Source organism: Macrobrachium rosenbergii, chromosome 4 (genome assembly GCF_040412425.1).
Source record: "Macrobrachium rosenbergii isolate ZJJX-2024 chromosome 4, ASM4041242v1, whole genome shotgun sequence".
In the NCBI taxonomy this organism is placed as follows: Eukaryota; Metazoa; Arthropoda; class Malacostraca; order Decapoda; family Palaemonidae; genus Macrobrachium; species Macrobrachium rosenbergii.
In genome coordinates this window covers 176,904-204,021 of record NC_089744.1, presented here as the reverse complement: position 1 = coordinate 204,021, position 27,118 = coordinate 176,904, and the positions used below count along the sequence as shown (strand labels likewise).

The 27,118-nt window shown below is 47.6% G+C and overlaps 1 protein-coding gene across 1 annotated transcript in view; it reads left to right on the top strand.

Moving 5' to 3' along the window:
- LOC136836389 (endoplasmic reticulum junction formation protein lunapark-A-like) overlaps positions 1-27,118 on the top strand; it is a 209,044-nt gene that overhangs the window by 120,084 nt on the left and 61,842 nt on the right. Inside the window, exons 3-4 of the mRNA XM_067100586.1 lie at positions 13,814-13,855; positions 22,452-22,639. Of these exons, the coding sequence (XP_066956687.1) occupies positions 13,814-13,855; positions 22,452-22,639 (230 nt within the window). The remainder of the gene's footprint in view (positions 1-13,813; positions 13,856-22,451; positions 22,640-27,118) is intronic.

Sequence of the window (27,118 nt, the reverse complement as noted above, 5' to 3'; positions counted from 1 at the left end):
AATAACATTCTCTCCTTGGCTTCTTCATCCTTCTTCTTCTCGACTTTTAGATTTCCGTCTCTTCTGCAAACGTATTTTTTTGTCTTCCCTCTCTCTCTCTGTATATATATATATATATATATATATATATATATATATATATATATATATATATATATATATGTGTGTGTGTGTGTGTGTGTGTGTATGTGTGTGTGTATGTATTTTAAAGAAATACAAGAATCAACACAGACTAGGATTCGTGCATAATTCTGCCAAATCGTATCACGAACTTCAGTCTCATTGTAACGTTGGTTGAAACTGTATCTTGTAAATTTAAAAGTTTCTCTTACAAATACTAAGATTCCTTCATCTATTTCCTGCCTATTTCTCCCTTGACGGGGTTAGATGAAGTGAGTTCTCTTCACTTCATTTCATCCTGTGTATTTTATGCAAGACGTCGTTCAGCTCATCGCGAAGACGGTTCGTCCTTCTTCTCATTGACTGGTTATCCTCAAGCTCTTCCTCACGCCGAGACCTTCAGCACCTCTCGGCCTAATGCGCAGCAACGCAACGTTATCTGTCCTCTCGTAATCGTCCTCAATGACATTTCCTTCTCCCATCTGGAAGAAATTTTAGTGGTCATGTTATTTATTATTCGCTCGTAACTTCTTTTGTAATTGATTTGACAGCTGCTTTCCATACTGTACATTTATTTTGTATTTTTTGCATACAGGATTCTGTTCTGAAGAACCTTGCTCGTCAAGTTTCTTGGGCTTGTATACTTATCAAAAGTGGTACTACTACTACTACTACTACTACTACTAATAATAATAAAAATAAGAAGGTTCAGCAAATACAAACCTCCATAAAAGCTGATCAATCCACTCTTCCACAGGGTCATATCCAGATCGGCAGGTACCTTTGTTGCTATTAAAAGAACCTTAAGTAATGCCTACAGTGCCCCGCATGAGGTGCACTGACGGCACTACTTTCCTAAGGGGGAGAGGCAGTTTATGAGTGGAGAATTGTAGCAGATAAACCTCCCTGAAAAAGACATGAGCTGCGGAATTTCAAAGGCCTTGCACATTTTTTTACATATAATTGTACAATGCCCTCTTAACTTCTCGAATTCCTCGCGCTTTTCTGGGTACGCTCGTCACTATAAAGCCTTAAGATCCAAGTGCAAGAAATATGAATTCGAGAAGTTAGGAGGGCGTTGTAGCTATTACAATTACATATGTATCTGGTAAAAGGTGACCAGTAGATTCTACATGCATAAACACACACACACACATGTATATGTGTATTACGAGATGAAATACTGGAAAATGTTATTTTAGTTATATTAGGAAGAAAAACTGAGTATGCGGTCTATGCCCTTGTACCCGATCAGATGTTATTCAAAGTACTTACTTTGGTTAACAGAATTTTCACAGAAAATATGGACGTCCAGAAATTTGGGGGGTGGGGGGTCGTTCGACCACCCGCCTCGGTACAGGCCTGTGAATATACCAACGAAAGTGTGATAACGTAGCCTATATATAGAAATAACAGGCGTGTGTTGGTTCTTCAGACTTTACTACCAACCTACAGTAAGTGTATTGCGCATCTAGAACAATGTTCATGCTCGTTGAAGTTAATATTAAAGAACCGAATAATAATTATGCAAATAATTGCATAGACGGATAGGAGCGATCCCGTGGTAAATATATTCATAATACAAAGGAAACTATAGTAGAATCTCTCCGGACGTATAGTTTTACGGACCCCGAATATTTACGTCGGATGATAGCAGATCACTTTTCCCTTCGGCCTATCATCTTCAGGTCTCTGGCTCACGGCCAACCAACACCCTTTTTAAGCTCTTCATCGTGAGCCCTGATGACGTCACCGACAGGTATTTTCTGCGTTGCTAAGTAACACCATATAATTAGTACCAATCGATAGGTCTCCTGTGACTGAAGTCTCCTTCGATGACGAAGTCATTCAAGAGCAGAAGAACTCACTCAGTTAATAGCAGGAGGAATGTTGTTACGTAACGGCGACCGGAGGTTTTCGTAAATTTTCCTGTAAGTTCCTGGCGTCAACAGCTGGAGCGCTTACTTTGGCCGTACGAGAGCAAGTGCCAGTTGCCTCCCCCGAAAATCCTTTTATAGGTCTATACACGCGTTATTTGCAACGTCTAGGAGCGAATGCACGAAATGACAAGGGGCTTCTCCATTACAAAACGATCACACCTCTAAATTCCTCCCCCCTCCCCCAAGTGAAAGTCAAGAAAGTTGAATTCTCCGCTTGTTTCAGCCACATCGGCCATGCACGGCCTTGGCCAATCGGGGGCGAGAAGACTAGTCCGGTAGGCGCCCGGACCAATCAGCGAGCGGGATACTTGCGGACCCCTGTTCTGTGGACCAACCAGGGGCTTTGTTTTGACCACGGCCGCAGACTGAAATTTTTACATGGAGGTGACGATCCCCGCCTGAGAATGAGAGGAAATATAAAGTTGGACAGACGATATGGGCCTCATTATCTCGAGATTTCGGGTGAGTTACGGCCCGGGAGGTGACGGGCGTCGACGGGGTTGTCGAGGGGGTGGGCGCGAGTGTCGATTAAGGGCGAATGGCTCCATTTTGCTGCCAATATGAGCACATGACGTGCAACAGTTAGGACGACCGTACTTGCACAGGCCGTCTGTCTGCGCCTGGATACTTACGGCTGCGACTTCGCCCGGATGTGTAGTGAACGCCTTGTTCGACTTGTAGTTGGATGTCGAGCATCAGGAGGCTTTAGTCGTGTCTGCCGGGCCGTCATCACTCGAATGACTATCTAGCCTAGGCTGCTGAAGCTCGTGAATTGAATGGCCTCCAGACAGTCGATTGCGTCTTGCGCTGGTATTTGGACAGATTCGAACCTTTATTTCGCCTGCAAGTCATTGCCCTTGGCGTTGTTATGAATGATTCTGATTGTAAGCCTAAAACATGACCCGTAGCCTAGGCCTAGCCCATGTTTTTGAACACGGACAGTTTGCAACACTTATAAAGGTATAAACATGAGCTGACCATTTTTTGAATGGTCAGCTCTTGTTTATACCTTTTATAAGTGTTGCAAACTGTCCGTGTTCGGTTTTACTCTACGTAAGCCCAGTATCCAACAATTATGGGGGACCCCAGCAGTAGACTGTGGGGTTTTGGGGGGGGGGGGAAACGAAAACAAAGTGCAACGCACCACCAATCAGAGGAGGTAGAAAATGCATGAGTCTTGGTCGCAGTGCAGTAGAGGTCATCCTGTAACCTAACCTATTTAGGGTGCTGTGTCTTGATGTGACCCCAAAGGGATGTGGGATGGGCAGTGGTTGCCTTGCCCTGTTTTTGGTCATTCTAAGTATTAGCTCCGCGCCTGTTTTTACCTTGGAAACTTTTTTCTACACTTTTAGGGGTTCTGATACTGGCGGTGCGTTTGTTTGTTGTCGGCCAAACGGAATGTCCATTCTTGGTGTTTAGTATGTTAACAAGTTATTGCACTTGCCGGACGGGATATGAACCGTTCGAAACAGACGTACCCGTGCTCTGGCTCGTGAAGATCGCGTATGGAAACCCCTTGTTGGATGGACTTCGGGGGTTAATTACAGGTTAATTACATTCGTGCAATAAAAATTGAAGGTAAATCTGTAATTAGCAACCAAAAACTGTAGGAAAAGTAAAGTTAGAAGGAAATCGCCGCTGCGGAGCTACTACTTAGATCTACCCTGTTTTTTACTCTCAAACATGACATAGAGCATAACATAACATTTGGGCAACTATTCTGCAGCATTACCTAAATCTCACGTAGGCTAACTAGTTAAAAAGAATAATAATTGCCTCCTTGTTTACCATCAAAATTGTTAAAAGATATATAAAGCATGAAAATGTAGCACTGACAGTTACAGGGATACATTTTACCTTAATCTTACATAGGATGTTGGGTCCTTACCTGGACTGAAACTGTATTTGTTCCAACACAATATACAAACCCTTGGTCCTTTACATTAGGGATTACTTTCAGGTGTAGGCTGGGAACGGCCGTTGAACTTCAAACAAGGTGGTTAGGCAGTTAACTACTGTCCGGGAGGCAGGAGTACCGCCTGCCTGGATATAAACATTCCAATTTGCTTTCGGCCATCGTAGCGCACGGACATTGTTCTTTGTTGCTATCTGCCTGACTGCTTTTTTTTTTTTTTTTTTTCATCAAATTGGTGGGAACTCTTACTTTTTTTGTTTATCTTGCATCATGGACAAACCAACTAAGCCTTCCTATCCCCAGCGTGTATGTCCCGGGGTGGGAGGGAAGAAATGTAACTCTTTTCGATCTAGCTTCGACGTGGGCCCACACGCTCTCTGCCCATCTTGCAGGGGGCGTGTGTGTTCGCGCAACGCTCCCTGTAGTGAGTGTCGCTCTTGGTCCCCCAAGCAATGGAGGAAGTTCAAGGGGAGGAGACATTACCCTCGTAAGCCTACCAAGGAGTCGTCCGAGGGAAACACACCCCCGACGACTCCGTTGGTGGCGAATGTGTCGGGTTCGTTTCTCCCTCCCAGCGAGCTTCCCCTTCTTGCTCCATCTCCCTCGGGTGAGGACTCCCCCTCCCCTTCCTCTTTTGTTTCATCGCTTGTGGAAGGGCGTGGGGGAGTTGGACCGGGACATCCTCTCGGAGGTCTCTTCCCGTTCTGGAGGGAATTTTTTCCTCCAGAATGGGTAGAGGCTTCCTGAACTAACCCGACTTTTGCTTCAGGTCTCGGGCCGGATAGCCAGGCTATGGACTCGGCTTCAACCTGGCTACACCTGGGCCTACCTGGCACATCACTGGAGGGACTGGCACTCATCTCTCCACTCCAGTGACTACTCACTCGGCAACGACAGCCACTACAACATCCGTCACCATGTCCAGGTTCGCGCAGCTCCCGGTATCGATAGCTTCACACCTGGATACCCAGGTCTCAGCTTCCCTGCCGTGCAACACGCGGTACCGCTGCCTCGTGGCTTCCTGGCCCCATTCACGCAAGCAGGCCCCGCCTACATGGTGACGTCATCCTTCCCGTATGTGACTGTCGCTGGCCCCGTTGCTGACCCTGGCTTGTCTACGACTGCAGTTCCTCGCTTCATGATCTAGCCCAGCCCTTCGTCTGGTCCTCTCCCCATTCCATCGACTCTGGCGCGGCCTGGCATAACTACCCACGTGGGAGGGGCGGCGCCTGCATTCCCGGCCCCGCCCACTTTTGTTCCTGGCCAACACGCGGTTGCTCCCACCCAGGTAAGTGCTGGCCCGAACTCCGCAGTCTCTTCCTGGGATGTGCCTTCTGCTACAGCCCCTCCTGCTGTTCCTGAGTCTTCGACTGCACCCGCCTGGTTTGGGGACCTAACAGCGATCCTGAGGCAGATGGTGAAGAAGAGGAGGTGGTCTAGGCAGGTGTCGTCATCTTCGACTTCATCTTCATCATCGTCTTCGTCTGCTGCCTCTTCTGCTTCTCCTTCCGGGGCTTCGCAGCCGAAGAAGAAGCCTGCCTCCCCCAAGAAGCCTCGCACCGAGGCGTCTAAGGGTCTGTCTCCTTCCACAGGGAAGGCAGTGGAATCTCTTGTTGGCTCTTCCCGATCCTCAGATCACAGAACTGCTGCCCTGGCCTCTGGGTCAGTCACATCAGGAGCTAGGGCATGCAGACCAAGGTCTGCACCCCCCGCTGTGCCTAAGAAACCTCCTGCTTCGAAGGCCAGCAAGTCCGCATCGGACACTCGTTCACGAGTTGCTCCGAGTACCTGGGTCCCCAAGGAGAACCGGGTACCTCAGTTTGATACGGGAGAAACTTCTCGCCGTACGGACCAGGGCGTGGGGTGAGAGAAGGAGCCCGGGCATGCAGGTGCCCCAGCTCTTCCTGCTGGCACTCCTGTGAGTGCCAAGTCAGGTTCTCGGGATAGCGCCAAGGGGCCGAATGCGAGAGGTGGAGAAGAGGTTCCCTGCTCAGTCTTCCCGAGAGGCTACGGCCTCGAAGAAGACTGGGGTGCGCCCAGAGGACAGTGCAAGCTCGCGCCAGCCAGCCGTGAGCTGGACTCCTCCCAGCCCCCAGCCACGTCTGCGCGACCAGCCTGGCTCGGGGGAGGCGAGCGAGCAGCTCGGCTCGCGCGAGCCGCTCCGCTCTCCTCGGGAGATTGCTTCTCCTAGGCGAAAGCAGTCTCCTCGACCCGGGCTGCCGTCACCACCGCGGGTTGGTGACCGCTCCCTGCCTGCTGCCTCTGTTGGTTCTGCCAGCAAAGCCAGTGGGAGCGCCCGATCCTCCTCGCCTGTCCCCTCCGCCCCTTCGGCTTCTTCCAGGGGGCGTGAGCTGGACAGGAAGAACTCTGGCGAGTTTTTCCCCAGAGTTCTACCTAGTGGGCGTACGAACCTGGCTCGGTCCTTGGCTCGACCAGTCTTACGCCCGCGTGGTCCAGGAAGTATCACAGGGGTCTGCTGAGGTTTTCCCTCCTGCAGGGAGAGTAGATCAGGAGGAACACACCCTGGAAGGACTCGAGGGTCCTCTGCCCCAGGATGCGGACACTCCTGAGATACAGAGGACTTTTGCAGAGGTTATCGTGCTGATTCGTCAGCACAATGACCTCGGCTTCTTCTGTGGATCATCCGTCGCCCCTCGAATCCTTTTGGGGACCTAAGAAGGAACCCAAGGCTTCGGTGGGGCTACCATGGTCCACTCTTGCCGAGGGGGTCCTTGACCAAGTGAACACTCTTGTGTCTGGGCAAGACAGCTCACTTCGTTCGAGCCGCTCGGACAAGCTTCTTTACCTCTCCTCTGCCTCGCCAGAAGCGCTTCTATACTCCAGTTGGAGGGGCATTGCTGACCAAGCAGGTTGACCCGGACCTGACTCGTCTGGATCCAGGTCTGACGTTGCAACAACTTACTGGTGAGAGTATCTCCCTCTCCCAGCAAGAAGCTGCAACCCTGAAAGCCACCGCCATGGCGGCCTTCCAAGCAGTCTCCTGGCTCGATCTGTGGTCCTTCACAGCATCGAGGGTAGCTTCTTCCTCGGGCGCTTCAGTACCTCGGGAGGACTCCACCTATTTCCTACCTCGCCCACCAGACTGCGAACCTGTGGGCAAACCTGGTTCTGAAGCGAAGAGACACCGTTCTCTCTCGCTTCTCCAGGTCTGTAGGTCCTGAATCAGCAATCGCCCTTAGGAATGGACCGTTGCTGGGTTCCTCCTCTCTCTTCCCAAGAGAGCTGGTGGATGCCGCGGTAGACAAACGCCGGGCCGATGACAGCGACTGGCTTGTCCACCAGGCAGTGGCCAAGACCTCTGGGTCTTCTCATCCCACTGCGGCCAGGTCTTCGGGCCAGGCTGGCACTTCCTCGGCCCCTAAAAATTCCCAGTCTTCAAAGGGGTCCCGAAGAAACACCCAGCCTTCTTCTTCCTCGAGAAGGGGGGTCCTTCTCGCCCTTTTCAGCCCACTTTCCAAGCCGGTAAAGGGGGCAAAGGGAAGAAGAATAAGGGGAAACGCTAGGGGCAGCGTTCCTCCCCAAAAGCTGCCGAAGGTGGGGTGTTGCCTGTCGAGCCATTGGGCAACATGGCAGCGACACGGAGCCGAGACCTGGATAGTGGATGTCCTTCGGGAGGGATATCTACTACCCTTCGAGTCTCGGCCTCCCCTCACCTACTCTCCGGTCCATCTCCAAACCTACGTTCCAGGATCATCGAAGGACACCACACTACAGCAAGAAGTGCAAGCCATGCTGAGCAAGGGTGCTGTAGAAGTCGTGGTGGATCAGTCCCCAGGCTTTTACAGCTGTGTCTTTCTCGTGAAGAAAGCCTCAGGGGGATGGAGACCGGTCATAGACCTCTCTCTCCTGAACCGTTTCGTTCGCCAGACTCGGTTCACGATGGAAACAGCGCAATCCGTGCTGGCCTCCATCAGGGAGAACGACTTCTTACTTTGGTGGACCTGAAGGATGCGTATTTTCAAATACCCATTCATCTGTCCTCTCGCAAGTACCTCCACTTTGTCCTCGGGGAGATGGTCTTCCAGTTCAGGGCACTTTGTTTTGGGCTCTCAACCGCTCCCCAGGTGTTCACGAGAGTCTTCTCTCTCATGTCAGCTTGGGCCCACTCGCACGGGATACGTCTACTGAGGTATCTTGACGACTGGCTAGTCCTGGCAGGCTCTCACTCGCAGTTGCTACAGGACAGAGATCGGCTCCTTGAGTTTTGTCGGGATGTAGGGATCATGGTAAATCTCGAGAAGTCAGATCTCACACCCAAGCAGAGGATAAAGTACCTGGGCATGCTGATAGACACGGTGGCAGTGAAAGTCTTTCCCTTGGACTCTTGTATCAGCAAGTTCAGGCAGGCAGCACAACTGTTCCTGTCACGAAAGGAGCAGCCAGCCCGGCAAAGGCAAGTCGTCATCGGTCACCTGTCATCTTTGGAGAAGCTAATACCTCATGGGCGTCTTCACCTGCGTTCTCTTCAGTGGGGACTAAAGGAGTATTGGTCCAAGCCCCAAGACCCCCAGTCCTTCCTCATCCCTCTTTCCGAGGAGGGGAGGGAGGACCTTCGCTGGTGGACAGACAACAGGAACTTCTTGATGGGAGTTTCCCTGCATACTCCCCCTCTGGATATGCTTCTGTTCTTGGACACATCGACCGAGGGATGGGGCGCACACCTGGAAGAGTTGCTGACTTCGGGAGTGTGGCACCGAGACGACAAGTGCCTTCACATCAACATCCTAGAACTCAAGGCGGCCTTTCTGGCCCTCCAAGAGTTCCGGGATCGAGTGATGGGACATTCCGTGGTACTAATGAGCGACAATATTGGGAAGTGGTGATGCAACTGCTTTCTTTTATCCTTTGATGTAGACCCACACACCGTTTGCACAAAATGTCGCAAACTCGTATGCTCTATGTCTGATCCTTGTTCTGAGTGTCGTGTTTGGTCTCTGGAGCAGTGGATGATGCGGTTCACTGGAAAGAGAAAATCCAGGAGGGTTGCCCATACCCCTCCGAGGATGCCGGATAGCTCCTTGTCTCTTCCCATGCGACTCCCCTTGTCTGCTACCCATGCGACTCCCCTTGTCTGCTACCTCTTCTAGGGAAGAGGTCACTCCCCCACATTCCCCTGTTGCTTCGGCAATGGGTGGTTAGCGTGAGAGGGTGGAGGCCGATCACAACCTCTTGAGAACTTCCTCTGTTTGCTGAGGGTGGGGGAGCATTCTACCCCTGGACAAAGGAAGGCAGCCCCTGATAACCTGTCTTTTACAGGTCTGGGAGAGATCGGGAAGATTTTTCAAGATCTTAGGAACCTCTGGCCATCCCTAGATATTCCTGGGGAGCCATTGGTGCGGGGCTTGATCACTCACCTTCGTACCTCCAATATGCCTCCTGTCTCTGCTTCGTCAGTAACTGGAATTACGGTTTCACTTACGGGGTCCAAGGTCACCATGACTACAGTACTTTCATTGTGCCTTCGGTTAGTCATCCTGTCCTATTAACGTTGATGCACCCTCCGATGTTTCCTGACACTAAGGATCTTCTCCTAAATGAATTGTTGAAGATGTACGAACGTGACCGCAAGAGGACATCAAAGAAGAGACCCCCTTTGCCTTCGTTGTTATCGTCAGTATCTTCTTCATCTGCCTGCGCCTCCTCCCCTTCTTCTAAGGGTCCTGTTATGCAGACAGACCCAAAGAAGGAAAAGGCGACTGTTCTAGACCGTAAGAAGGCCCGTTGGCCCTCTCACAACATGTTATTGTCTACGGAAGAAGCACGAGGATCTCCATACAGCTCTCCGGACAGAGAACCTGTGTCTTGGGTATCCCCGGACATCTGAGGCGCAGAAGTAGCGCATGCTCAGTTCAGCCATGACGCGGCTTCCACAAGCCAAGTCCGTGTACTTGGATCTCTCACATACACCGACACCCAGGGCACTGGTACCAGACAACAGACATCTCTCATGTCTGGTAAAGAACCTTCTGCACAGGGCTCCAAGGTTCTGTCCTGGTGGCTCATCCCCATCACGGATCCCAGTGTGGCAACGTTGTCCGCGGCACACTCCTGTGCCCCGGACGATCTGCCTACACAGGTCTTCTTGACCCGTGCCGCTTAAGGTTTTTCTGCCTGGGTTCCAGCGGACCTGTGCAGCTGTGGAAAGCGTCCACTTTCCCCGGACCGGGACACGGCTTCTAGAGAGAATGTGGGTGTGGAGTGTGCAGGCGCTGCCCCCACCCCCAAATCTCCGACCCGAGACGTGGCTTCCACGAGCTGCTCCTTGGATAATTGGAGGACTGGGTCCCGCGTCAGCGATGCTGACCATAGAGGTCGCACGCCAGACAGAGCATGGAGGAGGTCCCCCTTCCACTCTTCTTCATGCTTAGAGACCCCGGCCTCGAAGAAGAGCCCTGCATGTTGTTAAGACAGCCCACGCTCTCGCCTGAGATCGTTCTCCTGTGGGCAATTCTCGCTCTCATTCGTGTCAGTGGATTTACCCTTCTCAGGATAGTTTCCACACGCATTCACGAGAGCATGTGCGCTCACCCAGGGACAATTCCTGTTCACCTTTGTGTGATGGGAGGTTTCCCAGTCCCATGCATCGATCATCACCGTCGGTTGACAGTCATTCATGGCCTTCCTCTCTTGCCAAGACTTCGGCCTCCAGCAGGTCCATGAAGGGTGCTAGGCCCCTCTCACCTGTCCCTTCAACCTCCTGGGGGTATACCAGGAACCTTAGGACGAACAGGACTCGGGTTGACGATCAGGATTTGGCCTCTCATCGCAGCCCTTCATACACTCCCAGTTCGATCTTAAAACCAGAACAGATGTATGCTTGGGTGTCAGAGAGGGGACATGGGGTTCTGAGGAGGGTCTCTCACCTTCAAAGAGAGCAACTCAGGAAGACCACGACTTGAAAGGGCCGGATGGCCCTCTCCCCAAGGACGTGGACACCCCTGAGCTGCAGAGGTCACACCTTGAGATTGTTAAACTGACTTGTTAGTACAACAATCTTAGGGAAGAGACCTTGGCTGCTGATGAGGTTGTTCCTTCGGGCCTCGAAGCACCGGCCGGACCCCGTAAGGAATCCTCAACATCGATTGAGCTGCCGTAGTCGAAGCTTGCCGAGTCTGTCCTGAGTCAGGTGAGTTCTCTCGTCTCTAGGAGGGAGAATTCACTTCGTGCCAGCCACTTGTTCAAGCTGCTTCCTCCACCTCTCTCATCAGAAGAAATTCTACCAGCCCTTGGAGAGGTCATTTCCGACAGCACAGGTTTACTCGGACTTAGTTTGTCTTGGTACGTGTCTGTCGTTGGAGCAGCTCTGTGCAGAGGGCATTTCCCTCTTGCACCAGGAGTTGGCGACCTTGGAAACGACTGCCATGGCACTGTTTCAGACAGTCTTTTGGCCAGACCATTGGTCCACCACCGTAGCCAAGGTTATCACTTCCTCTTCGTCGCACACCAATGAGGAAGTGGCTAACCTGAACAGGCTGTTCCTGTCTGGAGGTAGGACTGTCACCTACCTAGCCCACCAGACAGGTAACCTGTGGGCAAACTTGACACTTATAAGGAGAAATGTAGTTCTCTCCTGTGTCTCCAAGTTTGTTGGTCCTGAGGCAGTCTTGACCCTGAGGAATGGACTGTTGCTGGCTTCCACTTCTCTCTTCGTTAGGGAGCAAGTGGATTGTCAGAGACTGGATGACAATGACCGTCTCGTCCACCATGCAATGGCAAAGACCTCTTGGCCTTCGTGGGGAGATTTGTTCCACTTTAGCTATATCCAGACTGTCTTGTAACAGTGGCTGCTTGAGGTGACCATCATTGTTGTTTTTTATTTAGCTGTCCTTTTAAATGCCTTCACTGACCATATGTCAGTGAAACAGGTTTTGCAGCAATGAACAAAAATTATGTATGGAAAATATGCAAAGTCAAATATGTTTCATTATTAACTTTATAAATGAATAATGTTTTTTTAAAATTTCACTTGAGCAGGCTCTTAACACAGCTAAACGCTTAATCATAACAGTGCGACTTATGACACCACATGAATTCCTTATTTGCCTCACCTTAGCAACTAAAGATAAAGGAAAATCATCATATAAAGGATACAGTGGGCCCTCAGGAATAGCCTATGTAATGCTCTCAATGGTCAGTGCAAAACTTTTAACCCTTGTAGGATTCGCTCCTCTTAATATATCACTTAGTACTCAAAAGCTTAAACATTTATTAAACCTGAAATGTTCGGTACAGTACTTCAAAACGACATCTGTAGAAGTGCTAATTCTTCTCTCAACTTAGTCATTTATGCCAGAAAATGCCATATATTATTGGTTGCCGCATTACTTTTCCAGATCCAGAAAGATACTGACTGACAAGATGTTGCTTTGATGCAAATACATCACATACTGAGGTTTATACGCATAGTATTACATACATAGTAGGATACATGCTTCTGGATCCACACTAAGCATGAGAAGTACAGAAGGGCCTCCAAATTATGTAACCAACTTATAGATAACTGATGAGGCTAAAATTATTTGATAAATATATTTCCTAGTATATACTGTATGCTTGTGTGATAAAAACATGCACGGCTTCCAGACACTTTTTAAGTGTTGGTGTTGGATGAACCTCAGTGTACTTTGATCCAGCACGCCCTGTACTAAATAGAAACCTCATTATTTGTAGTCACTCACACTGTCAACATCTCCAGCTCTGCACTTTATTCTATGGCAAATCCTTATTCTTTTGACTATATGATGTGTTTTTGGCTTGCAACCAAATTGTAACATATTGAGGTATTGTAGACCCTCAGCGATTATAACTTTATTTGGTCAGTTGTATTAAACTTTTTTTAATATGTTTGTGTCTGGAGCCAAGCATGTCTATCAGTGACAGAATTAGAGGATCCAAAGGCGGATAGTTCATGAAGCATGGCTAAACTTTGTTTTCGTTGTGTTGAAGAAGCATAAAGTTTTTGCACTACAATAAGAATGGGAATCATGATGCTGATGTGTATTGGTGTTGTGCAGTGGTGAGGCTAGGGCTGTTAGTGTGGGAAGTGTTTAGATATGAAGATGGCAGCCACAGTAATGCTGTAGCAATTCTAAGAGGCATATCTTTACAAACGAGGTGACGTGAGGCAGTGAGTGATCCCATCATCTTGACTTAGATATCTAAGACATGGTTTAATTGCTGTGCCTTATATCATCAGTATCAAACTATTATCCTGATTTTTACCATTTTGATTTATGTTGACGTTCATCTGAACAAAGGCCATAATTAATGCATATTTTTGTATATGAAAGTGCAGTAAAGTACATTAAAAATCATTCATCTGAACAAAGGCCATAATTAATGCATATTTTTGTATATGAAAGTGCAGTAAAGTACATTAAAAATCATTCACCTGAACAAAGGCCATAATTAATGCATATTTTTGTATATGAAAGTGCAGTAAAGTACATTAAAAATCATTCATCTGAACAAAGGCCATAATTAATGCATATTTTTGTATATGAAAGTGCAGTAAAGTACATTAAAAATCATTCATCTGAACAAAGGCCATAATTAATGCATATTTTTGTATATGAAAGTGCAGTAAAGTACATTAAAAATTGATAAAGTTTGTTTGTAAAGAACTAAATTATGTATCAGTTTGATCTTGCTGGTATTCTTTGAATCAAGGCGTTTGCCTCCTCTTGAAATTCCCCACAAAATGGATATGGGTAACTTGAAAAATGTAGGTAGTAGGCTCAGTAAGTAGTAGTTTTAAATTATGATAACTGTTGTCAGATAGGTTGTAAATATATATTGCCTTTTTTTTTTGTTTCAGAAAAAGCAGTCTACTAAAGAAGTACTTGAACAAATACAGAAAGTAAGTACTACACTGCAAAGATCTTTGTATTTTTCAAAGTGCTTGTACTATATAGTGTTTTGTTGCATTTACCTCAGGAAAGTGAGTCTTATAGTCATGATATTGCTGTGAATTGTTTTTGTTCCGACACGATATACAAACCATGTACATTAGGAATTACTTATGGCGAACAAGTTGGTTAGGCAGTAACTACTGGCAGGTAGGCGGGAATACCTGCCTGTCCGGATGTAAACATTCCAGTTGTTCCGACACGATATACAAACCGTCAGTCCTTTACATTAGGAATTACTTTCAGCGTAGGCTGGAAACGGCTGTTAAACTGTTGAGCAAGATGGTTAGGCAGTAACTACCGCCAGGTAGGTGGGAATACCCGCCTGCCTGGATGTAAACATTCCAGTTTGCTTTCGGCTGTCATGCGTTGCAGACGTGGTTTCAGATCGCTCTGCCTGACTGTCGTTAAGCTCTTATTATCCCGGTGGGATCTTAATGTATTTTCTATATATATTGTGTGTTTGATATTTATTAATACAAACCCAAGATTTGTGATAACCTTGCATAAGCCATTGTTCCCCTGCATCTGAGTCTTGGGTTTGATGGCCAAGGGGCATATTTAGAGAGGCGTAACCGAGTGGTAATGCTTCTCTTCCAGTAGCCCTTTATTTAGATAATGAAGGCTTTCCCCTGTACGTTCAGAGATATTAGATTGGGACGTAATATCTTCGCTCCTGTACATTGATCAGGACGTAAGATTTTGCTTCCCATCATGGGCTCCCGCCCTCCTTGTACAAAGGGCATGACTACTTCCTTCCTACTTGTGCTGAGTGTTGTTTTCGCCGCCTGCGCTTAGAGTTGCTGTGGGGGGGTTGCTGGCGTCGTCGGTATACGCTCTGCTTCCACGGCGCCCTTGTTGGCCTCCCCCCTGTCCTTCTCTCTCCCTGTAGGTTCTTCCTTATCTCTCCTTTGGTAGAGATCTCTCTCATTCGCCCTCTTCGCTCGCTCGTTGGGCGAAGACCGTGAGGGTGGGGGGCTGGTGGTCCGGCGACCTCTTCTAGGGTACCTCCTCTTGCTGGGTAGGGCAGTTCCCCTTGTAGCGAGAGGAATCTCCCTCTACTAATCATCAGGTTGACAGTGAGCATCGCAGACACAGCAGTAGTTGGCTGGATATCTCAAGGGATATCTCGCATGAAGGAGTCCCGATGTTCATTTAGGGTTGCTTTGGGATTGACCACAGTACCTGGTTAGATGACATATTTCCACGTTGGGATTGTTCTGGCACTGTTCCCGCCGATGTGGATCGATCGCTATCATTGCTGGTCTTCATGTATGCTGTTGCACTGCCTCTGGCGTATCTGTGGTCCATCTGCTCCTGCTGTTCCCTGTGTGATGCTCTTGTTAACTCGCTGGCAGTCTCTGGGCTTCTCTTCCTGGTCTCCTGCCGCAGCCGCCCTGATCATTCATGTCGCTGCTGGTGACTTTCATGTGGCATTTCTGTCCGTTGCAGTAGCTCCTGCCTTCCGAACCGCTAACGTAGCTCCTGCATCGACTGTCCCGATCCTGCCTGCTGCTTCTCCTAGTAGTCGTGCCTGGGGCCGCTTCCATTGTGTTCCTGCCAGCTGCCCTAGAGATTACGATGTCTGCCACCCTGTAGAAGATGTCGGCGTGAAGGTGAAGGAAGTCGCCTTGTGGAAATGACGTTCCTGGCTGTTGCAGTAGCTCCTGCATCAGCTGTCCTGATCATGCCTGTTGCTTCTTCTGGCGATCGTGCCCGGGGCCGCTTCCGCTGTGTTCCTGCCAGCTGCCCTGGAGGTTACGATGTCCGCCATCCTGTAGAAGATGTCGGCATGGAGATTAAGGAAGTCGCCTTGTGGAAGTGATGTTCCTGGCTGTGCAGTGGCTCCTGCCTTCCAAACCGCTCCTCAAGCTCTTGCATCAGCTGTCCTGATCATGCCTGCTGCTTCTGCTGGTGGTGGTGTCCTGGGCAGCTTCCGTTGTGTTCCTGCCTGACTACCCTGGAGGTTACGATGTTTCGTGTCCACCATCCTGTAGAAGATGTCGGAGTAGAGGTGAAGGAAGTCGCCCTGTGGAAGTAGCCGCCATCTTCATCTTATCTTCGATTTCGTCTTCTGCTGCGTCTTCCCTCCTCTCCTGAGGTCCAAGGGGGTCCCAGGAATCGGACAGACCTCCATCGGCCGAAGGAGAGGAAGGCTGCTTCTTCCCCTTGATGCCCTTAGACGTCTAGGGACTGTCTCCTTCCGAGGAGGCAGTGGGTCTCTCGTTGGCTCTTTCCAACCTTCAGATTAGAAAACCGATATGCATACCCCTGGGTTTTGTGTTTTGGAAGCCGTGGGCACCCAGATTTTGGCTTTCCATCCCATTCCCAGTCATAGAGGTTCCGCTGCTTTGGGTGCTCGTTCGCGAGCCGCTCCGAGTGCTCAAGATTCTATGGAATATCAGCTATCCCGATCTGGCCTGGAGAGATTTTCCTCAGCCCAGTTTGGGAGCAGTGCGAGAGAAAGGGCCAAGGCACTCAGGTGTCTCAGCCCTTCTCACCAGCACCACAAGCACTCCGAGTGCTTGCTAGTGCTCGGTCGGGTTCCCAGCCTGGTGTCTCAATCCTGTGGGACTTCTAAGGGACTGACTCTTTTCCGGGGCGGGAATCGATTCGCATTCTCCTGTGGGGTCTGTCGATTCGGGGTCCACAAGAGCGCGGCCTCATGAGGCAACATCCTCGTCACCAGTCTAGGAAGTCTTCGTTTAAGACTGGTTCTGTGCTTGGCTCTTTCGATCTCTTAGGAAACTAAAAGCAGCCGCTCCCGATTTTTGGGAGTCTCTTGGGTAGCTCGAATTCTGTGAATCATGAGCGCTCTCCTGATGAGAGGCACAGGACGAGAGAAAAGTGCTGAGACACCCAAGTGTCTGGGTGCCGAGACGCCAGGTAGCAGACATAGAATTCCCCTTTGAACCTTCTTCTCAAGGGGCCTCAGCCTCGAAGGAGTTTAGAGTTCGGGAAACTAGCAATAGTTCATGGCAGATGAGTTCCGCCCTGCCCAGTTCCGATTGTTTTCGCGTGATTGGCTCGGCTCGGCTCAGCCCTGGGCTCGTTTCGGTGCGGCTCGACTTGGCCCTACTCAGTTTTTTCCGATTCGGGTTCTCGGCTATGTTCGAGTGAACTTTTTGCTCTTCCCAGGAAAGCGTTTTACCATGGCACAAGCGCTCTTCTTCCCCCATGTGGCAGTAATCTCCTTCGGTTGATTATCGCTCACGGTCCACCTCTCCTGCTTATCTTACTGGCAGGACAGGTAGGGGTACTCTTTCTCCTCACCTGTTCTCTTCTCCTCTCGGTTGTTCCGAGAGGCGCTAGACGGACAGAGAGAGCTCCGACGAACTTATCTTTGGAGTTCGGCTGCCTGGCATGCTTTGGGTGTCGGTCCCCCGATTCTCTTGTAGTATAACCAGGTAGCCGAGGAGGGTTTCATGGGATCTGTCAAGGTCTCCCTCCAAGGGGAGAGGTATAGGAGTTTCATGCTTTGGAAACAGTGAGGGTCTTCCTCTTCAAGTTGCAATCGCCCTCGTGTTTTTGGAGAACTTTGCGCCGATTCATCGGTGCGAGGATCCCTAGGACGGGACCGCGGCTCCATCAGTGAATAATCTTCATCACTTGCAACCCTTGCAGTTCCCAAGGGGCCGAGAGTGTTGGGGACCACTTCGGTCCTGGCTTCGGAAAGCGTTCTTGACCTGATGAATTCTTTTCTTCGGAGTTCATTTGGGGCGAGACACCAAGCTTCTCCCCTGCCTCAACAGAATGTCAATTCTTCTTGCCTCGAAGGGTCTTGCCGATTGCAGTTTTGTGGGCAATTCTGGTGCTAAGAAGAAGGACTTCTTCCCAATCCGGATCTCCAGTATCGTAAGTCCCAAGTTGGCTCAACCCTTAGGAATGAACCTTTACTTGGTTCTGCCTTTCTCTTTCAGAGATTTACGAGATACCTCAGTATTCAAGGTTCATACCAGGGCACTGCCTTGTCCTTTGGACAACGGCCAAGACCTTTGGGTCTTAGTCATCTCGACTCGACCTCGAGTTCAAGCCAGCCCCCCCTCAACTCCTTAGCTAAGAAGTCCCAGGCTTTTGAAGAAGATTGCAGAACACATAGTCCTCTTCTTTCATTCTAGGAAAGCGCATGTAACTGTGTCTCTTTCCACCCTCTTTCCCATATGGGAGGAGAGAAGAAGGGAAAGAAGTATTGACCGGAAAGAAGTTCTCCTACTGCTGATACTTGGATGAAATTATACTTATCGAGTCCCTGGAGCTGGCAGCGACATTGCCGAGACCTGGGAATGGATCCCTTCAGGAGAAATATCCATTTCCCTTAGGCCTCGGCAATTCTTTTCATCGAACTTCCATCTCGCTTCCTCTCCCGTGCCCTCGATTCGGGAAATGCCAGCCCGGCTAGAGCTAATTGTCTCAGTATCCTGTCATCTTGCAGAAGCTTTCCCATGGTGGAAAATGGAGGTCTGCTTCCATTCCTCTGTCCTTCTTTCCTCTTCAAATTATGAGGAAAGAGTTAGGCTAATGCTTGATTGAAGGAACCTTCGAATATGCTTGCATATTCCACTCACATCGTGTGTCTACTTACGAATTCACCGATTGAGGAATAGGCGCATACCGGTGACTGTCTTGAAGGTGTGTGACCGAGACGATTACTGTAGTACCTTTTCATAACTGTCCTAGGCTCAGGGCAGCCTTTTGGCTGTCCGAGAATTCAGGATGAGTTTTGCGACACTCAGTGCTTTCGTTGAACAACAAAACCACAGTAGTGGCATTTGTTGACAAACGAGAGGTAATCGTTTTATCCTCCTGTTTCATCTGTCGACATTTGCAGGTGCTCGAGTGTTCTATAGCGCACTCGACAGCTCAGTTAACTAGATGCATTCCTGGTGGGGATGTATTGTAGGTGAGCTTGGCCTCGGGTTTGAGTGATGGGGACGGAACGTGCTGCTCACTCTTTTCTTCACGAGGATTCATGAAGAGACTGCTTGACTGAGAAATCCATACCATCTTTCTGTTGCCTCCCTGCACAACAAGTCGGTAGTTTTTCTCACTCCTTCATACCAGACCCAGGGGCCGCTACGGTGAGGCATGCTGTCTTTTTGGGGAAAAATTTGATATCTACATTTTTCCCTTCGTATTTGTCTGTTTCGCTATGGGTTCACAAGCATTGCTCATCCCGAGTTACAGACAAATGCTGGAAGACTTCGACTTTCGCCCGACCTGATAGCTGAGGCATTGAGAAGAGTTCTGCTTGACCCAACCTCCTGTAGCAGCTACACAAGAAGCGGTTCTTCAGGCAGTACATCCCTGTGTGTTCAGGACTGAGAGACCTTCCAGCTTTCCTTGCAAACATAGGCTTTCTAGCTGAATGGCAATGGATATAGCTGGATATCTCTTGAAGTCGTCTGCAACACTGTCCCAGTGACTGGATCCATCTTTGCTGGTGGGTGTCGTTGACAGAACTACTTCTTGGGTTAGAGTTGCTCCTCAAGTCTGGACTTCCTTGTCTTCTCCGCCAAGGGTTGCTTCTCTCCCTTTCATTTGTGAAGAATGTAGGCCTTTGTGACCTAGTCTTCTATCTGAAGTAGCCTTTTTCTCCTTAGTCGAGATTTAGCTACAGATAAGAAGCTTCTTTGGTCTGGCTGTCCCAGGGAACTGTTCCCTGGGTGGCATGCAACTCTCATTTAGGGTTCCTGTCTTTTGCTCTGCACGCGCCCTTACGAGAGTCACCGGATAGAGATGTGCCCTCTTAGGACCATCTTTCATCTTGCTCCGCCCTTGGCATAGAAGATGGAAGAACTGGTGAATGGGATCAATACCTTGACTCCTTCTCAGATGTCTTAAGTGGACTCCGAATCCATCGGCATATATTGAAGCGATCGAAGGAGGTACTTGGCAGCTGACGACGACGATACGGATGCTTTCCACCCGAGAGCTCACGAAGTCAATGGCTTGGTCCATCCCTCGCATTCCGGAAGTTTATGTCGGCCTGGAAGCAAGACATGGCCTCATAGACCACACACTTGTCTTCCTGTTGTCATGCCCACAGGTCCTTGGAACCTTTTTTCCTTGGCCCTGTGGTGGCTGCTCAACAAGTTGTGTTTTCTAACCTAGCTCCTTCAAGAGGACTAGTAGCATCTCGCCTAAGGTGTTGGGTCTGGAAGTGAGAAGGATACTGAGAGTGACTGACCTCTCTTCCTCCTCCTTCCCCATCCTCCTACTTCTCCTTTGGGATGAGAATAGGACTCGAACCAATAATTGCTGAATCTGGCGCTGATGTGGTAAGACTACACGTCGAGCACCCATTCTATTTTTATTCTAGAATTATAGAAGCAATTCCACTCCTTCCTCTAGGAAGGGGAGAAAGGAGAGATTGGCAGTAAGGGAACCCTATTTCAGCTTTTCCTTACTGCCTCTGACTCTAGATTCTTCCAGCCTATTTTGTATGAGTTACGTTTCCTCACTCATGCGAAAAGGTCCAGTGTCTGACATTTGATCTTGCATTTCCTACACTCTGATCAATATGTCAGAGGCACGGTGCTCCTCCTAGCTCTTTCGACCAGGAGGAGTAGCCCAGATCTGCAGAACTCCAGTCAGTTCAGGAGACACACTCAGATTCCTCCCCACAACCAGTGAGTCTTCCTAATATAAAGGACTGATGGTTTGTATATCGTGTCAGAACAAATCACAATTTTTAGAAGTAAATTGTATTTTTCCTAACTATACAAACCTGAGGTCCTTTACATTACATATTATGCCCACCTCATGCCACCCCTCAATCTGAACCTGGACTGAAAGGCAAACTGGAATGTTTACATCCAGGCAGGCGGGTATTCCCGCCTACCTGGAGGTAGTTACTGCCTAACCACCTTGCTGAAGAGTTTACCGGCTGTTTCCAGCCTACGCTGAAAGTAATTAAATAATTAAAGGACCTCAGGTTTGTATAGTTAGGAAAAATACAATTTACTTTCAAAATTTGTGGTTTTTCATAATAAAGTTAAGTTTCATATATACTTCCTAAGTAATTACAGAATCAGGGACTGCCCGCCTCCCCTCATATGGTCATAAGGGCGCAAACAAGTTGTGCTTACTTGCCAGGTTGTTTCCCATGTTCCCCCGATATGAGGCCTGTCATCTACACAAAAACAGAAGTACTACCACATATTTTTAAAAGCATTGCCTCGTGTGTTAGAAACGTTAGCTATGTAATTACTAGGTAAGTATACAGGCAGTCCTCGGTTATCGACAGGGTTCTGTTCTGAGGGTGTGATGATAACCTAACCGAAAATCGCGCACTTTTTTGGCAAAATTCGGGGCTTATCGACGCCAAAAAGTGCCGATTTTCAGTTACTGGCGCCTCTGTTAGGTATGTATTGGCGCCAGTACCCAATTATCAGCGCCAATAAGCAGAAGTCGTCGATTTTCGGTGCAAAAAATTGCCAATTTTTGTTGCTAGACAAGTGCCGTAATACTGGATCGCCGTTAACCGGGAACTGCCTGTATATGAAACTTAATTTTATTATGAAAATGTCATATTTGTATAGGACATATTGACATGGCTGAGACAGGAGTGGGAGGCATCAGGTACAATTTTACACTGTGAAATCAGACATTGGGCATAAAACCATTGGAGTGAGGGTTTATTAGTGGCAATAATGGGATGGAGTACAGTAGAGCTAATGGAGAGCATCTCATTTTTTAAGAGTACTGGTGTAGGACTTTTTGGGTGACAGTATGTGCTGCAGACTACATTGTTGAATCTGTAGGCATTAAAGTCAGTTCCCAGTTTGACCTATCTCTGTGTGGCAGTTTGGCAGCCATTTGATGATAAACTTTTTATAATCATAATTCACTACTGTTACTGACTCTTGTAACAATTTCTCGTGTTGTGTTTTTGCATGTTTAGCGTTACATTTACACTTATAAAAATTATGTTCTAGGTGTGTTTATATAATGCTGTGAATAGGGTTTAATGGATTACGGCATTTTTAAGGGTTTTGACAACTGTATTGTCTTTAGTTTTTTCAGTCTTTACCATAATACCTAAAAGATTACTCAGAATATGATTGTATAAACTGCTATTGTGGAAGTACTTAAAATGATACTCTAGCTGACCCCTGTAAATAGCCTAAGGCTTCTGATTTTAATAACATTGATGTTGTAGTCAGTGCCAGTTTACTATATTTTTTCATATTTTTAAATGGAAATTAGAGTACTAATGGTGCCCAGGTGCTGTGGAACAATAATTTACCTCATATTCCTGGAGTTTTATTTCCTTATAATGCTGGCTGATTGCATTGCCCTTGTCTGTGGTTGGTAACGAATTTTTAAAGATTATGAAACAGTTAGGGGTTGAAGTATTTCTGGGGATTATAAAATAGAAAATACCTCACATTACTTATTCCTGTCACAGAAATAAATTTTGTAAATCCTGTTATTTTCACGTTTTGTAATATAACTTTGCTATCAAATTACTGTTATTAAATTGTTTTTGCCAAAGAGGCTAAGAGAATACTGTATCTATTAACTTCTTTTTCATTCCTTACGCAGGATGTGTTGGAAATTGAGGAATACCACATCCACACCCAACAGAGGCAGAAGAGGCTCGTTGGAAGCCTTGTTCTGTACTCCATTGTTTTCTACTTGGTAGCTGCTGTTGTATTTTACTTTTATTACTTCCCTCCTACACTTCAGGAGCAGTTGCTGTATGCTACACCTTTTATTGTTTTCCCGTTAGTGTAAGTATTCTTGTTCTGTTTTTGAAAGTCGGCTCATTCTGAATTCATGGAAGTTGATATGTGAAATTTGGCCAACTGAAAAAAACAAATGTTTGTAATGATTTATGTCCAGCATTTTTATTAATAGATATGCTATTCCGTGTTTTTACTTCAGAAATTGTGTTTGTTCATGTGCATATAAAAACTTTATTCCTATAGGGATACAACCAGTGCCTTTTATCTTAAGAGTATCCTTCAGCACAAGCTGTACTGGCTGTTGAATCTTGCCAACAAGATACAGTAGTTAACTAGTGGAGAGTGGGTGTAAGACATGGTAACTCCTCACTTGCCTCCCTCTTGCCACTTCGCTCTTTCTTTGGCTGCCATCATGAGATGACAGAGGGAGCTTCTGCTCCCTCATCCCTGTGTGCTTGCTGGATTCTTGGATGTGGATTGGTAGCTTGCTATCATTGTTTCCTTTCACCTCCTTTATGTGTCCTATGCATTTATTCTGATTTTTTCTGTCTGGTAAATTTGTTTTTCTCTAGATTGAACTGAAACATGACCAATGCCAGTTGGGAGGGCTGTGGGCAACCTTTTGGCCATTTCATGTGTCCGATATTGGTAGACCCACATGAGATTTGTGTTTATTGCTGGGGCAGGGATTGTATTTGATCCCTGCTCCATGAAATATGGGCCTCTTGGCCCTCACCTGTGGGAAAAGTACAGCAAAGGGATGAAGAGATTTAGGAAGATTTTGTTGGGTTCTTCAGGGGGTTAAAACTGGTGACACCACTAAATCCCTTTGGGTCCTTTCTGCCACCAGTTACCATCCCTCTTCCACCTACATTTTGAGCTTCCCCTCCTGGAAGAGTTAGCTCCCTTAAGTCTTACTAACCTGTTCAGATAAGAAAGCCTGTAGGGAGATGTCTTCCTTTGAATATCTATGTAAGGTCTTCCTTCAAATATCTGTGTAAAATCTGGCCTAACTTAGTTTTCTAGGTAATCTATTCTTTGCTGCTTTTCAGGATGCACCGGCTGAAAGGAAGGTTGAAGAATCAACCACCAATGTGCATGCTGCTGCTTCTGCAGTTCTCATGACTTCAGGTGATCCTCCAGTGGCAATTGCCTCATTGTTAGCTGGCTCTGTAGGTGTTGTGACCTCTCCTGCTCCAGACTTAACCAGTCCTACGGAGTTGAAGGCAAGTAAGACGTCCAAGAAGAAAAGTAAGAAGTGTTCTAGCATTCTTCCTCACTGTCATTTTTGTTGTTTTCTAGCTCTTCATCCTTCTCCTACATGCCCCTGAACACTCTTCTCTGCATGAGGAAGAAGAAAGGGAAGTCCATGGCCTCGCATAATAGGTTCAGGAGGATTTCTGCTTGCTCTTCCACAGGATAGCAGAGATGCCTGCTCACCATATGGTGATTATCATACCTCAGGCAGGACATCATATGGTGATTATCATACCTCAGGCAGGACATGAAGCCCACCCCCTTGCTGCCTATCCCTGTGCTTTTGGGTTCATGTCAGGATGGCTGTGCATGTCCCCCTTGCTTCCCCTGTAACAGCCTGTAGACCAGGTGCAGGTTGCAGCCTGTGGTAGCTCTCCCCCCAAGCAGCTCACTTTATTTGCAAATGGGCAGGCATTTGGAAACTTTACTCTCTTGGCAGTGCACAGTCTCTGAATTATGCATGGTCGAGCAACAGGATTGGTCCTACCTCATGTTCACCCTCACCTTTGGGAGACATAGAGGGGATCCTGCACCCTCTTCTCATTCTTGCTCAGTGGAGAGATTCCTTTGATCTCTTCCACCTCTCATGGGTGTAAGGTGTGTGAGAGAGGTGGTACAACCTCCCACTCTTCCCCTCTGTCATTTTACTCAGTTGTGACTGACTTTAGGCACAGAGGGGTGTCAGGATCAAGGTCTGAATTCCATTCAGAATGCAAACTTTTAGGATCTCTTCTTCCTTCTCAGTCAGTCTCAGTCAAGAAGCTCGTCTGGTGCTGGATGGGATCAGGAGTAGAAATCTAGTAAAGTCTCTTCTCCGGGAGAGGAGGTAGCTCATGCCTTTAGGGAACTTTTGGGTCCTGATGTGTCTTCTCTTCCAGAAACCCTTCAGACTAAGCTGGAGCAGTGTTTTCTGGAGGTTATTCCGCTCATTTGTTTGCACAGTAATCTTGTAGAGGCAACCTCAGATTCGTACCTGCCTAAGGTTTTGTTTATGGAACTAGCCTTGGGCAGCACCTTAGAGGTGTGGCTATTGATCAGGTTACTTGAGTGTCTATTAGCCCATAGAGTCTTTGGGGAAGGGGATTGCCAATGCTCTGATCTGGGGTCAGGGAGTTTGCTTGCCTCCAAATTGAGCAAATTTCTCCCCATGCCACTTTCACTCCAGCGAGGTTTTATACTGTGGAGGTTGCAGAGGCTGCTGCTCTGCAGTTGAATGGGTCAGTCTTCTTGTTGATGAACATGCTCTTCTACAAGAGACTCCATAAGGAGGGCTTCCCTTTTAACATTGCAAAGTCAAATGTGTTAGTCTGTAGAGATGGTGTCTCTGCTGGCTATCTCTTGGCTAGATCTAGGGATGAACATCCTCACAGACCATCCCATAACAGACATGTCATCTGGGGATGAGAGAGCGACATGCAGGAGGTTGCTGGTGTCGGGAGGTAGGGGACTTACTTTCGTGGCATACCAGGTCACCAACCAATGGGTAAACATGGTTCATTAGGCAGGTGTTCCATGTGAGTTGCCTCTTATTCTGGAATACAGTGAACCCCCGTATTCGCGGGGGATGCGTCCCACACCCCCCCGCAAATAGCTAAAATCCGCAAATACTTAAAACCCCTCTAAAAACACTTAGAACTGCCCATTTTGATAGGTTAAACACAGAAAAACCCTGTAAAAATGCATATACATGAGTATTTTAATAGTTTTATCACAAAAAGTGCATTTATTCATGAAAATTATATGAAAATACAGTAATTAGTGAATATTTCTTAGTGAAAAATACTGTGAATGGGCGAATTTTCCGCGAATAATGGCTAGATATGTTCCACAGAGAAACCTGCAAATGCGTGAATCAGCGAATCATGAGAACGCGAATACGGGGGGTTTACCATATTTTGTTGTTGGACTTGCCACTATACTTTCCCCAGGAAAAAGCAGAAGCTGTGGTTGAACTTCAAGGTTAGTTTTTCCTGGCCTCTACCTTCAACTTTGCTTTGTTCTTCAAACCCTATGGCCTTTCATTAACTCTTTAGGTCCAGCAAAACCTTCTGTGTTTGGTGTGCCAAAGAAGCCTGTGCTTCAGAAGCCCCAACAGGAAGTTCAGTCTTCTGCCTCCTTCAAGAAAGGTGGGGTGTCTTCCCAGCCTCTTCATCTCATGTTCTCTGGCTAGTCCAGGAAAGTGGGGAAAGACAAAGAGAAGGGAGGAAGATTACTGAGAGTGGTGATCCCCTTCCTCTGAGGCCATGAGTAGGGGGTTGCCTGTCATGCCATTGACTAAATTGGCAAAGTGGCCAGCAGCAGGGAGTGGAGCCCTAGTTTGTATCAGTCCTCCAGGATGGATACAGGCTTCTGTTCAAGAACGTTCTTCCACCCTTCTCAGTGACAATGATAGTTTCCAACTTACTCTCCAGATTCATGGAAGTCTTTGGCCATGTTGGCAGATGTGGAAATGATGATTGAGAAGGATGCCTTGGTGGTTAGAGTGTCATTCTCTGGATTTTTACAGCTGCCTTTTCCTCAAAGAGACGGCAACCAGGGGTTAGACACCTGTGTTCAACCCCTCAGCTTTGGATGAGTATATTCAACACTCACTTCATGATGAAAACACCATGTTCACTGTTAGACTCCATCAGAGAGGGTGACTTCATGCTTTGAATAGATGTGTAGTACCCATTCGTCAAGATTCTTTGAAATAATTTTACTTTGCAATAAGATTGTTTCCAGTTCAAGGTCTTGCTCTTTGAACTGGTGACTACTTCTCAGGTGTTTACCCAGGAACTCACCTCAGTCTTGACTTGCATCCATTTGAAGGGTATTCACAGTCTGCGATAACTAGACAGGTTGCCAGTCCTGGCTTCCTCCTGGGAATGCCTCTTTATGGGACAAGAATCATCTGCTGGCTTTTCATCTTGATCTGGTTCTAGGTCATCTGTTGTTGGAGAAATTTGTGCCTCAGGTGGAGGCACCTTTGGTTGCTTCATTGGCAACTGAAGCAGCGTTGGTCTGCCTTTTTTTCTTTTTAACCATCTTCCCAACTTATGTCTCTGAGTCAGGAAGTAAGGGACTAAGAGACATCTCTTAAGGAAAGTTCTGTTGAGTTCCTCCCCTTTAGAAGTGCTTCTGTTTATGGAAGAAGTTACAGGGTTTGTGCCTGGGAGGAGTTCGTTTCAGTATGTGAACAAAGGATACATCACTTTTGTATATCAATACTTTGGAGATGTGAGAGGCTTGGTTGTACATGTCAAAAAACAGAGAGGGATGGTTTCT